General features: G+C 38.4%; 1 protein-coding gene across 1 annotated transcript in view; it reads left to right on the forward strand.

The window, feature by feature from the left end:
* LOC140236424 (uncharacterized) overlaps positions 1-17,158 on the forward strand; it is a 91,281-nt gene that overhangs the window by 69,838 nt on the left and 4,285 nt on the right. The window contains exons 5-10 of the mRNA XM_072316350.1: positions 1,323-1,464; positions 2,017-2,105; positions 3,206-3,365; positions 10,095-10,217; positions 12,243-12,370; positions 13,908-14,805. Coding sequence (XP_072172451.1) covers positions 1,323-1,464; positions 2,017-2,105; positions 3,206-3,365; positions 10,095-10,217; positions 12,243-12,370; positions 13,908-14,805 — 1,540 coding nt within the window. The remainder of the gene's footprint in view (positions 1-1,322; positions 1,465-2,016; positions 2,106-3,205; positions 3,366-10,094; positions 10,218-12,242; positions 12,371-13,907; positions 14,806-17,158) is intronic.

Below are 17,158 nucleotides of genomic sequence, written 5' to 3' on the forward strand. Positions count from 1 at the left end.
TACATTAAAGAATCTTAAGAAATAAAATCTTCTCTGAAACAGACGTGATAGAGCTCTTAAAAAAGGTGGGATGACAACAAATGAAATAAATGAAAGGAATGAAGTTTATTGGCATGACTGGTGACTGTAGTTCCGTATACGTTTGGGTATGAGGGACACTGTGTGGGATCCAAATTGAGACAAATCTTAAAAATCTTAATCTTCTATTTGAAAATGCATAATCAAATTTTGACCCAACCTGGCAGGTATTATTGCTATAATATAGAAATGATAGAATACATTATTTGTACAAATTAGCACCGTTCCCAACTTATGGGGCTCAGACCTAAGCGGAGACAAACCCCCCAAATTAACGAATCTTTAACACAATAAGGTGAATGATAAGAGTAAGTTAGATTGATGACTGTAGTTTCAAGTTTGTTTAATGGCAGATCTGGACGGGCGGGTGGGGAATCAAATCGGGGTCCGGTGTCACATTCTCATCTTCTTTAGACTCACTGCATGTGCAGATTTTCAACAAACTTGGCAGGGATCTCGACAGAGTGTAGAATGTACATTTTTACAAATGGGCACCAATTCCTTCTTGATAATTCCTTGGGAGTAAAGGCGGGGGGGGGGGGGAGGGGAGAAGTAAGGAACCTGTAAAAGTTTTCTTCTCTAGAACCAGAAGTGGTGAGCTAGGTTAATGCAATGGATGGTGACTGTATATGCCTTCAAGTGTGTTCATGGCAGATCATGGGTGAGCCCCTGCTTGGGACACCGAGTTGGGACCTTATTTTTACATTTTCATCTTCTTTAAAACACTTGGTCAAATTCGTCATCAAACGTGCCAGGAATTTTTACTACACTCCTCTGTAGACCCTACCCCCGTCCCCGAACTCCAAACTTAGCAAATTACACACACACACACACGCGCGCGCGCGCACACCAACACACACACACAAACACGTATACACACATATAAACGACAAGTCAAAAGTGAAACCTAGGAAACTAGAAAAACTCTGAGTAAATACATGTCATTATGTAGCAGTAAATGTGCTTGCATAGATATGTACAGATCATGATCCAGTGGTGGCCGTATTGGGGCGGGGACTGAATTTGGGGCCAGTCTAAATGCGTCGTCAATTTTCTTCATACTTGGCAGGCATTTTTGCCGATGTGGTAATAAATGAAAATTATGCCCTTCTGGAGGCCCTCAAAGCCGCCAACTCTCATAGGTGTAGTTAAAAATAATGTGTGAACATAAGTTAAAATGTGATACTCAGGTAAGAGCGAGACCCTTCCCCCGACTCATGTTTTGCTTTGTTTTATATTTCTAGGATACTTTTTGGGGACAGTATAGTCTGACGGAAAAGGTAGACTTCAGTAATGTGCGGTACTGTGTTAGAATGCAATCTGTCAGCTTGTATGACGTCAAAGGGCCTTGGTCTGAGCAACGCTGCAAATACACGCCTCCACGAGGTCAGCTACATTTGATTCCACATTGTGTTTACAATCCTGTAAATAAAGAAGGGGGATCAGAAAAAAATACACTAACCGGGTCAATCTCCAGTACGAGATTGCCAAATCAATAAAGACAAGATGAAAATTTTTGACTAAAATTCTCAGGACTTGATGGTCTAAGATTAAAACTGAACACCAACAAGAGCAAAACAAAAAAATGAAGCGTTTGGATAACCAATTTGTTCCCTTATTCTGTTTTCACTTAAATCGTGGCCTCAATTTTTCTGTTGCTATGTCATTAATTTCTATGTACTTGCACATTACACTGCACTGAAGGATACAAAATCGTGTCCTATGACATTCTAATTCCATGCCAGCATTTTTATTCATTTATTTATTCTCTTTTTTCTTTTTCTTTTTCTTTTTTTTTTTTTGCTGAGAGTTTGACAAATCCCTGGATTGCTCCAGGTTTGCTTGAAGGAGGAATGCATGTCCATTTACCAGGCAGCACGAGCACCCTATCTGAATTTGAGTTTGAAGTTGGTGTATGTGCTTTTCTTCGTTTTACAGAACCAAATGTTGATATTACTGATGTTTCCCACAGTAATGAGATGAATGCTGACCAACCTTTGCTCAGAAATGTCACTGTACGTTGGAATGTAAGTAATGATATGTATCCTCGCCATCATAATTATTTTGATTCATTTTGATAAAAAGAGTAAATCTTGTATCATATTTGATATCATAACCATTACGGTGGTGCTGTTAACATATGATTTAACTTTTAGCATGAATATTCATCAATTCATATTTTGAAAGACTCCGGTCTTTGGATGCAGTTAGTATCCAGCAGTCTGCAGGCATTAATGAAACATGTTCAGCTGATGGTATGCTTTAAAAAGGTAACTAGATGCTCCCAAATCATTGCATGTCGATATTTATGTTTATGTCATATGTCACAGCATGCTACCTTCAATTCAATTCAATTCAAATTTTATTTTCACTTTTTTCTTTCCAACATAATGTACAAGAAACAATATTATGAGTTTGACATGGGAGTAACAAAGTATACATAACCAGACAGGATTAACAACATGTTCATGTTCATGTGTACATGATCAGTACAAAAAAGATACATTCTATATACACTCTGCGAAAAAAAAAAAACAAAACAAAAAAAAAAAACTGGAGGTACCCACTCAAAAGACCAGGCTTGTATCATGTGGGTTCCTCTGAAGGAAAGGGGGAGGGGGTGAAAAGCTTACAACTACAAAGAGTGCGGGAAACTGGGAAAGTCGGGAATAGAGAGAGTAAAAAAAAAAAAGCAAAAGTGTGAAAAGAGGAAACAAAAACAGGGAAAAGAGAGAGGGAGGGAGAGAAAGAAAAGCCTAAATAATTTTGATGCAATCACCAAGGGCGAAAGCCCACAGAGACAATTAGCCAAGCGTCTTCGAAAGTGATACATTGTTGAGCTGCTTTCCAGCGGAAGAGATTGTAACTGTGGGGACGAGAGCACGTGTGGAATACTAGCACGCAGTAAAAAATTATCTATGCCTCAAGAGAACGCAGCCTATAGTGAAAGAAGAGAAGACAATGTCGTGCTTACGAAATATATTACGAAATTAAATTCATTCGGTTACATTATAAAACTTTAAAAGAAACATTTGAAATGGCCTATCCAGTGATACATGTTGTTGTTTTTTTTCCTTTCTTTGTTTGTTGTTCTTGTTGGGGTTTTTTTCTCCATCTTTTTGGCAAGGTGGAAATGCCAACTGATGAACCATATCAAGGGTTGCTTGGCTTCGAAGTGAGGACAGTACAACTCTCCTCAGAAACGGAACAAGCCCAAAACATGAGCTTGTCAGAAGAGTATAAACTCAAGCTAGTTAAGAGTGGTAACTTCAGCTTTGAAATACCAGGTGAGCAAGCAATGTTGTTCTTGATTCTCTCTCATCTTTCCTTCAACAAAACTGAGAGGTTCATTTTAATACAGGTATGACATACATGTGTATGAGAGTCTCTGTATTTTGACTTTGTTTGAAATACTCAAATGTGTCAAGTTAACTGTACGTGTGTGTCATCTCGGGTTGGGTGCTCTGATTTCTGCTCTCATTTGGAGACGGTTTGTCTTACGGAGGACTTTGATTGATTTCATCAGATAATCGTGATTTTTTTTTTTTTTTTGCTAATCTTTATATGACTGCTCTTGGTTGCCATTAAACACAGAATATTGGAGAAGGGACGAATATCATTTATCACAGTGTTATTTTTATTTCGTATGTATAATTGAATTGAATTTAAGATCATTTTCTTTATATTTATATATATATATATATATATATATATTGTTTTATCATTGATTATGATATTCAGTTTTGTTTGCGACGCAATTATATTTTTGTCTCTGAGTTTCAGATTCTATGTGTAGGACGTATATAACTGATCTGTATTTCATTGCTTTTGTTTTTGTTTTTGTTTTTTCTTGTTTAATTCATGCTTCACATTACTCAATAGTATTCATGAATTTTGGCGCGTGATATAATGTACATTGCACAGTGGTGTATGTAATACCACATAAGGACTTTTCAGAGAAATCGCTGGGTCATGGAGTCGCAGGTTAACGATAAAGTTAAAATGTTGAAATTATTTTTATTTCTACTGTGTATCGAAGATGGTTTGGGGTATGTTGATGATACCTATAGGTATCGTACACTTGCTGTCAGACAGTGATTTTCTTTGGGGGCGGAGGTTTTATTTCATTTCAATTTCATATCAATTCATTTCTTTTCATTCTTCTTTTTCCAACAAAACATAACACACAATAGATCTGGAATTACATCATGAACATAAACATTCGACTTTGCAAAAAATTAAATGATACAGATAAACAAAAGAATGCATACTGGCAAAAAGAGTACAAAGTTATGCTTCAGATGAGAAAAAAGAAAGAACTGAGAGGTCCACTAAAAAGCAAGCTTGTATGTTGTGAACCACTCAAAGAAAGAACAAACTCATGAATTACTTATTTACAAACATTTATCACAGATATAATTTACGACAAAACGGAACAAAACAGGAGAAACACATAAACATGACACGGCTTGACAGAATAGATGGAAAGAATGGAAGGAGAGAAAGGAAAAAGAGAATGCCTACACGCTGAACTAGGAAAATGGAACGGGGGTGGGGTGGGAATTGAGGATGTGCTTAAGAGAGCTGGTACTCACGCAGCTGTGCAAAGATTGTGACGGCTACTTCATTACGTAATAATTAATTCAGTGATCCATGATTGGTGGATGGATGATGAACTCTGAGGATGATGACATCTAACTAATAAAGGAAAAATATCAGAGAGGATTTAACAGAAAGACTTTTAACTTGCGATTAAAAGAATGTAAAGATGGGGAATTTTTTTATTTCACAGCTTAATGAATTCCAAAATCTAGGACCGGTGTACATAAATGTATTCTGAGCTAATAAAGTTCTCAGGAGGGGTAAATGAAACTCATTAGATTGCCTCGTGGGATAATTATGAAAAAAACTGGTTCAGTGGGAACATTGAATTGAAAATACTGGGAAGTGCATTTTCATTGTAATTAAACATAAACTGAACAAGTTGAAAAAGGTACAAATGTTTAATTTTCAAAATCTTTATTTAGTAAATAATTACTCTGAATGGGAACGTGGCGGGACGCCACAAAATATACGAAGTGCTTTTTTTTTTTTTTTTTTTTTTTTTTTCAGTAACAACAATTTATCTAGTAAAGTTTGATGGGCACTTCCCCATGCTAGAAGTCCGTAATTAAGATCAGGTAAAATTAGAGAAAAACACAATGTTAACAAAGAGGACAATGGAATATGAGACTTGAGTCTGTTTTGGGTCATGGGAAAGGATTTAGGTGCAAAGAATACATTATTAATTAGTAGTGTAGTCAAAGTGGATTTTTTTTTTTTTGCTTTTTTCTGTTTTTTTTTTTTTTTTTTTTTTTTAGAGAGAGATGTACTCTGATATCACTTTTTTGTACACTGGATTATTTTTTTATGGAGGAAGGGGGAAGGAACGAATACCCATTCGCCACAATGATATTTCTAGTTTGCATGTACAGTTATCCACTTGGGTCCTGTTTTATGAAGATTTGAAATTGATTATAAAGTTGATTTAAACTGTAAGTCTATGGCAACCTGTGTGGTAAGGACATTCAAAACCAATTTTATCTTTTAATAAAACGGGGCCCTGGCGTACACGCTCAGTTTGAAATCATTTGTATTATTTTGTTTTCTTTTTGCGCGTGTGTGTTCAACTAATCCTTGATGTGTTTCCTTAAGTTGGTTGGACAGGCCCAAGGGTCATAGTGATTTTGATTGTTTTTTTTTCCAACCCGGCACCTTAGGGAAGCTCAACAGGGAAAGCCTGACTCTTTGTTTTCTTGTGTTTTGCTTATTTTATTATTGTTAATCTGTTATCACTTCTATCGTTTTGCAAATGCCGAATAAATGATAGTAATAACTAGAGATTGTAATTTGTCATCACTGACAAATTAAGGTGATCCGATTTTTTTTTAATCAATGATTCGAGTCCTGATCGTAATAGGCATGACAATACAAGTTTCGTCTGTGTTTAGAGACATTGGCCGTGTGAGGTTTGGATTCTCATTTAGAAAAGGGAGTCATATCTGTCATCTTTGGTACCAATTCTGTATACACTTAATAACGAAGATACAGCAAAGAATACATATGACCTTTGACCCACATTTACACTCCCAAGATGGCATCTGAGGAAAAAGTGGTTATTTTGTGAAATGATTCTTGCGACATCGTCTATATTCGTGTGCAAAATATGGCAAAGATAGGACAGGTATTCACCAAGATGCAAAATGCAAAGTCTTAGCTACAACATAAAATCTGGGATAAATTCACCGAAGGGTAAGTGAGAGCTAGTGCTCGATAAAGAAAAGCATGTTAATTTTCACATTAAAAAAAATCCCTCCCATAGAGATAACACGTCATGACGACAACATAGAAAGAAGTACATATGACCTTTGACCTCACTTTGCACACCCAAGATGGCGTCTGAGCAAAAAGTGGTTATTTTGTGAAATGATCCTTGTTACATGGTCTTTGTGTGTGCAAAATATGGGAAAGATATTACATGTATTCACCAAGATACAGGATGAAACATTTATGACCTTTGACCCTAATTTACATACCCAAGATGGTGTCTGATCAAGTAGTTGTTATTTTATGAAATAATGTACGTGACATGAACTAAACATGTGCAAAATATGGGATTGATAGCCATTGTTGTTGTTCATCTATTGCACAGAAAGTAGTAGAAAGAAAGAAAAATAAAGAAAAAATATGTTATTTTATAGAAATTTGAAGGAGAAGCATAAAAAAATCAGAAAAAGATAAAGTTAGGAACGGAGATTAAGACTAACTAAAGAAAAAGAAGAAAAAAAGTGTTTAAAAAATTGAAAAAAAATATTGGCAGGGGTGAGCCTCGAACCAGGGACCTTAGGTTTACGAGTCGGATGCGCTATGCAATGACCTATTTCATGCTCCATAGGCCCTGTGTATTAAGCAAAATGACGCTGCATCGAAGCCACGTGCCATTTTCAACCAAGTTTTTCGACGTGATGCCGACGTCGTATGAAAAAATGGAGGGCACATTTACGATAGCCCAAAGTCTCAGCTACAACATACTAAAATCTGGGAAAAATTCACAGAAGCAAAAGTGAGCTAGTGCTCGAAAAAGATAGTCATGTCAATTTTCACTGCCAGAAAAACTGCTCTCCCATAGAGATAACACGTAAACTGGTCAAATTCTACAAGGATACATTCAATCCATTTTTACGAGGCGATGACGTCATTCAATCAAAATGTTGTTTTTACATTAATGAAAGAACATTTCATAAGCTACAACATACTGAAATATGGGAGAAAATTGGCAGATTATAAGTGAAATACGCTCGAGTGAACTTGTAATTTGATGACGTCATTTTGAAAATTTACTTTTTTTATTTTATTAAGAAATTTTTTATCTTTTAATCATTTTGTGAGCATTGCATTGGAAGGGTAAGTGAGCTAGTCGTAGATAAAGACAATCATGTCAATTTTCACATCTAGAAAAATTCCCTCCCATAGAGATAACACGTCATAATGAAGATAAAGAAAGAAGTACATATGACCTTTGACCCTACTTTGCACAGACAAGATGGCGTCTGAGCAAAAAGTGGCTATTTTGTGAAATGATTCTTGTAACATGGTCTTTACGTATGCAAAATATGGGAAAGATAAGACATGTATTCACCAAGATACAGGATGAAACATTTTTGACCTTTGACCCTAATTTACATACCCAAGAAGGTGCCCGATCAAGTAGTTGTTATTTTATGAAATAATATACGTGACATAAACTAAACATGTGCAAAATATTGGGCTGATAGAGCTTGTTTTTCTTGAGTTATTGCAAAGAAAGTTGCAGAAAGAAAGGAATATGAAAATACATGGAAGATAAGCTTTAATTTCAACCAAGTTTTTGCGCATGATGCCGACTCCGTATGAAAAAACGAAGGGCACACTTACGATAGCCCAAAGTCTCAGCTACAACATACTAAAATCTGGGAGAAATTCACCGAAGCATAAGTGAGCTAGTGCTCGATAAAGATAGTCATGTCAGTTTTCATTTCCAGAAAAACTGCACTCCCATAGAGATAACACGTAAACTGGTCAAATTTAACAATGTTACTTTTAATCCCTTTTTACGAGGTGATGCCGTCATCCAATCAAATTGTTGTTATTTTATATCTGAAAGACCATTTAATAAGCTACAACATATTGAAATTTGGACGAAAATCAACTAAAGAATAAGTGAGATATGCTTGAATGAACTTGAAATTTGATGACGTCATTTTGAAAATTTACTTTTTTAACTTTATTAAGAAATTTGATATATTTTAATCATTTTTCCAGCATTGCCAACCCATGAAATGACATGTACAACTCATCAGCTTTCAGAATATGTAAAGAAAATGGGGGGTCACCGTCCATCCTGACGAGTAAAATCGGATTTAAAATTGGCAGTTTTTTGGCATTGTTGCACTGTATATCGCCATTGACGCGCGCGCGGAATTTCAACTTTGACGGACCCGTATGACGTCATTTTGAGTGGGATTAACTTGAAACTTGGTAGAAATATTCCTTGACATTTCAGACATCCGATCAAAGTGAAAAAACGGGAAATTTTCGTTGCATATGAGCTGTGCGTGCGTATATGTGCGCGCGCGTACGCGTCCGTCCGATTTTTTCAATTTTTCAAAAAATGCTCCAAATGGTCTGAAACGTGTGTAAAAAAAATTTGAGCTCGATTTGAGCATACAAATATTTCAACGCGCGCGTACGCGCAAGTATTAAGAGAAAAAATGAATTTTGATAATATGAGTAGAATGTGCATAACTTGAAATATATGTGACGTAAATTTCATTGAAAAATTCCATTCCATTAATGAGATATGATTGAAAATGTGTTTTCATATAATGACGTCATAGTGACGTCACGGTCGACTGATCACTACGATTTTACTTGACCCGTCGTCTTTGGGACATGATACACATATGGTATAATTTTGACATTGATAGGAAGAGGACTTTCTGAGCTAATCGATACACAAATTTTGTCCAGAAATAAAGAAGAAGAAGAAGAAGGAAAACAAAGAATCAGTACAGATACAGAAGGTGATCCGAGAGGATACTCGGATCACCTAATAATTACTGCAAAGAGTATATGAAATATGTGCAAACTACATGCAAAGTTTTTTTTTTTTTCTCTCAATCATTTGTGAGCTTTTCATACCTCCACTCTGAAGAGAGTTGGAAACATTATGTTCGTGGGTTGTCTGCTGTCAGTCCATTAGTCTTCCCCCCCCCCACACACACACACACATACATTCCGTTATCAGAGTTCTTCCACTTTGAGATCATTTTTCTCAAAATATGCTGCTCTCCTGCTTTAGATTGAATTTCTTCCACTCTACTTGTTAAAAATTTACCTTTGGGAACAGTGATTCAAAAATTTGAAGATATGACATTTAATGCATATGTGTAGGTCTGCTGTACCACAAAACATCCTATCATACCATAAAATCTTCATGATAAAGCCTGAAATATATGGAGATATCTGTATTTTTCTCACTAAAGCGTAACCGTATGGATGGTTTAGTCTAGAAGCATTTTATTGTAATTATTGTTCTCATTCTGTATATTTAACAATACTTAACATCGGTTTCACCGGATTCAATCTTTACAGTCGTTGTTTCTATCCCCAACTCACATTTTAGAACTATGTTAAAACACTAATACTGGGTTTTTATTTCATCTGCAAATCGTAAATTATGCCTTTAATATAGTGTGTCTCTCACTGAAGCTGTGTATTTTTTCCGCTATGAATTTAGCTTTCTCCCGCCTAGCAACAACCCGAAAGCTTCCAGTGCCCTTGACCCTTCATAGCTGCAATACTCACACACAACATTGTGTGCATACTTTGAGTTCTTATGAAGTATTTATGGAGCAGCAATATCTTAGGTTTAAAATGTCTCCTTAATGTGCTTCCCCAACAGTTTTTCACCTTTATCGTTCTCTGTTTCTTTACAGACCTCCTCACAAACGAGTCATATGATATCGTGATCACTGGGTACAACGAAGCTGGGTTTTCAGCCGCCCCGCGAAAGCATGTTGTTGATCCTGAATATGAAAAGCCGAAGAGTGTATCTGGAGGTAACTAGGAGCATTGCGATTAAGCTACAACATAGTCCTCAGAAGGGCTCAAAAGTCATCTTTCAGCATTTGGAATTGGCTTACAATATGTTGAAAGGGTCTACCGAGAAACATGTCTGGTTGATGCAATTTGCCAACACAGCATAATGAGTTGTTCTGGAGTATGCGATCAAATGTGAAAAAATAATTTCGACCGTAGTACACAACTTTTATTTCCGAAGCGTCCTCACTGTTTAGCAGTAAGCTGAATGTCAGTAGTATGTGATGATCGAATCATGTCCTAGCAGTACTATTGAATTACATGCAACTAACATACTGCACTTCACTCTCGCGCGATGAATACTGCCATGGCCTGATATATTATTGCAATCAATGTACACGTAAATCGAATACATAGGACCCGAGTTCGATTCCCGCCCAGTGCTAACATCCTTGGACAAGATGTTTTTACCCACAATGTCGTTCTTGATCACCTAGGTGTATAAATTTGTATACACCTGGCAATGCCAGGGTAATAATAATGGCAGGGCCCCCTGGTAGAACAGTGACAACACTGAAGAGGCTACCCTGGACAAAGAAGACTTTATTGATATAATAATAATAATAATAATAATAATAATAATAATAATAATTATTATTATTATTATTATTATCATTATTATTATCATCATTAAATTTTATTACATTAGGCCTATTACTATCATCCAGTTGAGATACATGTTTTATGTCTTATGATAGGATGATGAGTTCCATACTTTCAGTTCTGACTACCATATATCTGCAGCATTGAGAACTCTCTGCAGTTTTGCAGCACCTCTACATCGAAGACCATGCAAAATTAACAGGAGTCAAATCTTGATGTGACACAACCATAAACTAATGACTTTCATTGGATTTTTTTGTCAGATGTTACCTAACTGGACTAGCATCCTTTGTGTCCAATAGGTGGTCCATGATAACATCAAGATATAGTGCTTCATACGTTATATTCAAATACATGTACTACCATAGCTAAACGAAGTCATTTGGGCTGACAGTGTGTGTGCGTGTATGTTTGTTTGTTTTTTGGCTACATTGAAATTTCATTCTCGCCAAAGAGAATTTTGCGCCAAGGGCCTTAGCGATAATAAACTTGGGACCTGCATTAAAGGGACTGACAGTACTGGCTTAGGTGGGGATTCATGTTTTGAACATTTCTAAGTGAGATAATGAGAAACTTCTTATAAAATATGAAAGAGCATGTAATTTTAAGAAGAATTGGTGTTCGAATGCCTGAGATATCCCCCCCCCCAAAAAAAAAAAGAAGTGATGATAATAATAAAAGATTACAGGCCACGACTTTTATTACGATCTCTTTGTTTCACCTTGATTTTGGATATCTCAGCCATTTCAAAACTGATTTACATCAAATAAATTTTTTGATACCCTTTAGAATTGCATCCTCTTTGACATCTCATAGAGTGGTTTCTGAATATCTCGCAAAACGTTAAAAGCTAAATCCTCACCTCGACCAGAACTGTACACACCCTTTAATGTGACAAAATTTCATTACGATCATGTTTGTTGTAACGAGAGTGTTGAATGTACATGTATCTTGCGTATTTAGTGACTTATAGTGATTGCATAGGACATTCGAGTATACCTGGAAGTGAAATTAATGATTACAGTATTTTCTGTGTTGAGTACCTCTTATACTAAGAGCAAGTCTCAAGATGGATGTCTGTCGGTCACTATAATATAAATACTTAAGTAGACCTGTATGTTGTCGGTAGGAATTATTTACTCTCAAGACCATGAGCTTTGATAATGTCATAGATCTCGTAGATAGGTGCACTACACAGTATGTTGAGATGTGGCCCGATGGGATAGCCTTGAGGCACACCACTGTCAGCACTGGTCTCTGAGGACACTTCAAATATACGATTCTTTATCACCCTAAATGTATTCCTTTCCAAAATAATGATGTATCAGTCCATTTCTGTGAACCCTTTCGAGTTTCTTGTCATTTCTTCAATCTTTTTGTAGGTTCAACATTGCCGGTCATTGTCTCCGTACCTGTTGCCATGCTTGTTCTAATTCCGATGGTGCTGTATGTGTTGTACCAGAAATTGAAAAGGAATTTAAATCAGTTTCCGGAGCCAGTTTTCACCAAGGTCAGTCAAATTTGCCGAAGGATAAACTTCCATTCTGTCAGGCTCTATTTCTTCCTCACTCTCGTCCTCTTCCGTCTTCCCAAGGAGGTACGAGAGATGGTCTTCCCCATCCCATTCCAGAAAATCGTCACCTTTTCTTTCAGTGACGCTCGCCAAGTGTGATATTTTTGGACTTCTCACAGCAATGCCCTAATAAAGTTGCAGGAACTGTGGCGGATCCAGGATTTGGAAAAGGGTAGGGGTCGCAAGGGGCAAGGGTGCGTAAGACCAGGCGGGGGACGATGTTGGAGGGGGATCCCCGTCCCTCGGTAAGGACTTCTTTGAAAAGTAAAATCATGTTAACAAATCGCGTTTTGAGAAAAGTTTTAGAGGAAAAACAGTAATTTGAACATTCCTATTGAATCTATAAAGTGTGAATAGGTTATTTATAAAATGCAAGAAGGAAAACGAAATACCTTTTATTCTACACTTACAATGAAAATACTGCAACTGATTAACAAATTTCCCGACATCCAATAATTTGAATAATAAACATACTGACTTTGAATGATCATCTTAAGCTCTCTATCACTATCACGTGCTGGACCGGTATCTATCAAGATCTATCAGATCGGGGAAGAATGGCAAAAGCGTACAGGGATCGCTTTAAATCGGAAGCATCCTAGCAGCATGTCTGTGATGACGAAGCAACAGTGGGCATTTTTTCTGATGGGGGAAAAAATGCGTATGTTCAAAGTTTCTCCCTTGTCGTCCCGATCAAAATTTCCCAAATTTGGATCGTCTATGGTAAGTGGGAAGATCGCAATGGCAACGGGATGAACGTAAAAAGGTCCGAGTAAGATCAGCAGCTATACAAAACTCGATGTGATCTCGCTCTCACTCTAGTTATACCTTGTTTCAATGTCAGGATATATAACGCTGTCTCGGTTTCTTCTGCGCTGTTCCAGCGCTAATCCAGACTCATATGCTTCTGAATATCGCTCTCACCGTTATAACAACTATCACCTAGCCGATTAAATTATAAAGACATATTTCACAAATTGAAGGGGGCGCTCCTTGCGCCCCTGCCTGGATCTGCCACTGCAAACATACCAGCTGGGAAAATAGTACCAGGTTATTATGATAATATTTACAATGGGATAGTTGTTTACGAACTCTTGGCTCAATGCTCTTTAGTGTATGATCTCCTAAATGCGCAATTGCATCTGAGTTCAAAGCTGGCTTGCTCAAGACAACTTCATTTGTGTTAGAACTATTTTTTTTTTTTGTGCTAGGCTCATAGGAATAAAAAGTAAATGGTTGTCTGGGTGTTCTTTTCGGGGTTTTTTCGGGGGGGGGGAGGTATTAATTCGTTTGTTTTATTTTGAGAGCTCACAAAAAGAGCAATCCGATGCATGCTCCAATAATGCAAGTGTTCTGGGATGTACACCAAGTAAATAGTGAATAGTGAAGGAAAGTATCTTTGTGTAGAAATGATGACAATTTTCAATTACCATCAATACATCAGGGTAAGTCAATTTGTTTCTGTACTTTTCAGACGGACCAAGTAAAGCTCAGGCCAGGGCCTGAACAAGAGGTGTTCGATCAACCGACCTCTGCAGCCAAAACAGAAAAGGAGATAACAGTGCAGATTCATCTGTCTCAAGAGTATGTCACTGTGGTGCCTTCAACTGCAGATGTTCCCATTGTGGTTAAAGATAGGGCAGCCAGTCATCGAAAACAGGGGTATTCTCAGTTGTCAATGGAATGCAGAAGCTATACCAAAATTGGAACAGACTCTGGAGGAAATGGCTCCACCTCCCCATCCTCCACAGCGAATGGCGTTAAGGATTCTTCGGAGGATGGAAGTCCTGTGGGCTCGTGGACCACTTCCGCTGAAAGATTGGCCATTGATAGCGGTGACACCCAGTATTATATATCTCCAGAGCGAGGCACACAGGGTGAGGGTGATACTGGGGTGCATCCAGAGGTTGACAAGACTAAACCGACCATTACTCCTGGATTACATTTGAATGGATCACCAACTGGAGATGCCCAAGGATCGATCCTTTCAGAGGATGCTCCTGATGCTAATAATGAGATCAGTCCGCAATCTGCAGCTACCAGCTCTTATGTACCTTACCAACAAAAGGTCAGCCAGATGAAAACTTACATTCCAGTTCCTGTCATGTCATCTGCCCTGTGTCAGGCCTCTGGTTATGTTGACCCGGAAGCACTCACTGACTTGACCAGTGCAGGTACAGGAAAATCGATTGGTGGCAGTGAGATCAACCTTGATAACCCCAATGCCTCACCAGTGCATACAGTAATAGACGGCCACGTCAGCACCAGCGCAGAGTTGAAGTCAGGATGCCGAGGATCAAGTGATGAGCTGCAGTCAAGTCCCCTGGAGGACATTGGCCAGAATGCATCATTTGTTGATGACAGCCATAGGCGTAGCCAGGATTTTTTAGAGGGGGGTGTTTAACCCTATTAAGCCCAAGCTTATTTTGACCCCTCGCAGGCCCGGGGGGGGGGGGGCACATTGTGCCCCCCCCCCCTTTATAACTTTTTTATTTTTTGATGTATCATTGTCATATTTGGCACATGGGTAGGGTAACTCATACTCTACACGACTGTATATTTGAATTTTCTCAAGGTCACCCATGGAGGGCGCTAGTTTCCAAAATATAAAGAAATACATAGGAAATGTGCTAAAAACATGATTTTTCTGCATAATTTCTTTATCCCCATTATATATGTCTTATCATAGACCAATCATTTTCATATTTGTCACAAGTGATAAACAAGTGGAATCTTATTATTTGTTATGGTTGAAATTTCTCAAGGTCACCACATGGGGGCGCTATTCGTGTCAACATAATGATACACTATGAGACCTGATATGAAATGTTTGGGATGGGTACATGTACAGTTATGACATTTCATATTTGCATAATAGTGGAATTTCAAGATTACAAATTGAAAATATGAAGAACTAATGATGTTAGAGGCATAGCTTGGGTGAGGGAATCAAAATATCACAAAATAGAAGGGCAATCTTTAGAAAGTATCATTGTTTTCAATTATCTCTATTATATCTATTGTTTTATGCCTTTGTCACATAAAAACACAGGAAATAATAAGAAAAACTTTCCAGGACCATAATTACTTCAAATTTTACTCGTTCAACAAATTTCAGCCAAGAAACACCCATTTCATCCACTGTAATGCTGTTAAATAAAATGGGAACAGAAAAAAGATGCAAAATCTGACTGACATGGTTGTCAGTTTATGGTTGCCATGGCAACCAGCAACATCAAATATAGCTGAATTATATATCAAAATGTTCGCAATAAGATTTTAGGAAAAGTCACCAAATTTGGTTGAAATCGGATAAAGGGCCAAGGAGTGGCAAATGAAAATCTGGTAGGGGGGCATAATGTGCCCCCCCCCCCCCCTGACACCGGGCGTCTTTTATATTTTTTCGTAAAAGACGCACGGTGTCAATTCGTTGTGCGCTCGATGGCTGTAGAGAGCACGCGCATCATCCATACGGGGAGTGAATCCGTGGCCCAAACACAGCCCGGACGCAGCAGAAGTTTCTCATGCAGTAGCCTAAAATTGCTACGTCGTGTCTGTGGGCTCCTAAATCCGGTAGCCTAAAATTGCTACGTCGTGTCTGTGGGCTCCTAAATCCGTATGCTCTTGCCAACGGACGTTGAACAAGTGTGTGTGTGTCAACGGCGTAAATCCGTGCTGAGGAGCGTGGGGGGGGGGGGGGGCTGATCGGCGATAGTCACCATCACCACGATTACAAGCCCATAACCGGACGGGTGCAGCCAGTGACGTACCGTGGCGGGTTGGTCAAGACAGGGGGAGGCACCTCGTGAAAAAGTAATTTTGAGGGTGTGTATGCATGCTTGTGCGTGCGTGCGTGTGTATGTGTGTGTGCGCGTATGTGCGTGTGCTGTCAGTCTGGAAACTGTAATGGGGACTGCAATACATAACGGAATATGATACATTCCACTGCGCAGTCATTTTTTTCCTTATGGATTATGGAATGACGGTGTGAAACGACAAATTATTGGCAGCAACATCAGGAGAATTACATAACAATTGAAATGAATGCGAGCGAGCGGAGCGAGCGAGGTTGAAAATTTTGACATTTTACAGTCCCCAAACTGCCGTTTGTAGCTATATTTTTTCGCTTTGGAAATTAAGTGGGCGCACCGGACGCAACTGCTGGCAATTACTGGCAACGACATCAGGAGAATGACATAACGAGTATATGCGAGCGAGCGATCTTGAAAATTTTTACATTTTACAGTCCCAAAACTGCCGGTTGTAGCTATATTTTTTCGCTTTGGAAATTAAGGGGGCGCAACGGGCGCAACTGCTGGTAATTACTGGCAGCAACATCGGGAGAATGGCATCACGAGTAATGCGAGCGAGCGAAGCGAGCGAGCATGAAAATTTTGACATTTTACTGTCCCAAAACTGCCGTTTGTGTTGCTATATTTTTTCGCTCTGGAAATTAGGGGGCGCTCCGGACGCAACTGCTGGCAATTACTGCCAGCGACATCAGGAGAATGACATAACGATTATTATGCGAGCGAGCGAAGCGAGCGATATTGAAAATTTTGACATTTTACATGCAGTCCCAAAACTGCCGGTTGTAGCTATATTTTTTCGCTTTGGAAATTAAGGGGGGGGGGGGGCACCGGGTGCAACTGCTGGCAATTACTGGCAGCAACATTAGGAGAATAACATAAAGATTATTATATGCGAGCGAGCGCAGCTAGTGAG

Source organism: Diadema setosum, chromosome 13, assembly GCF_964275005.1.
Source record: "Diadema setosum chromosome 13, eeDiaSeto1, whole genome shotgun sequence".
Classification (NCBI taxonomy): domain Eukaryota; kingdom Metazoa; phylum Echinodermata; class Echinoidea; order Diadematoida; family Diadematidae; genus Diadema; species Diadema setosum.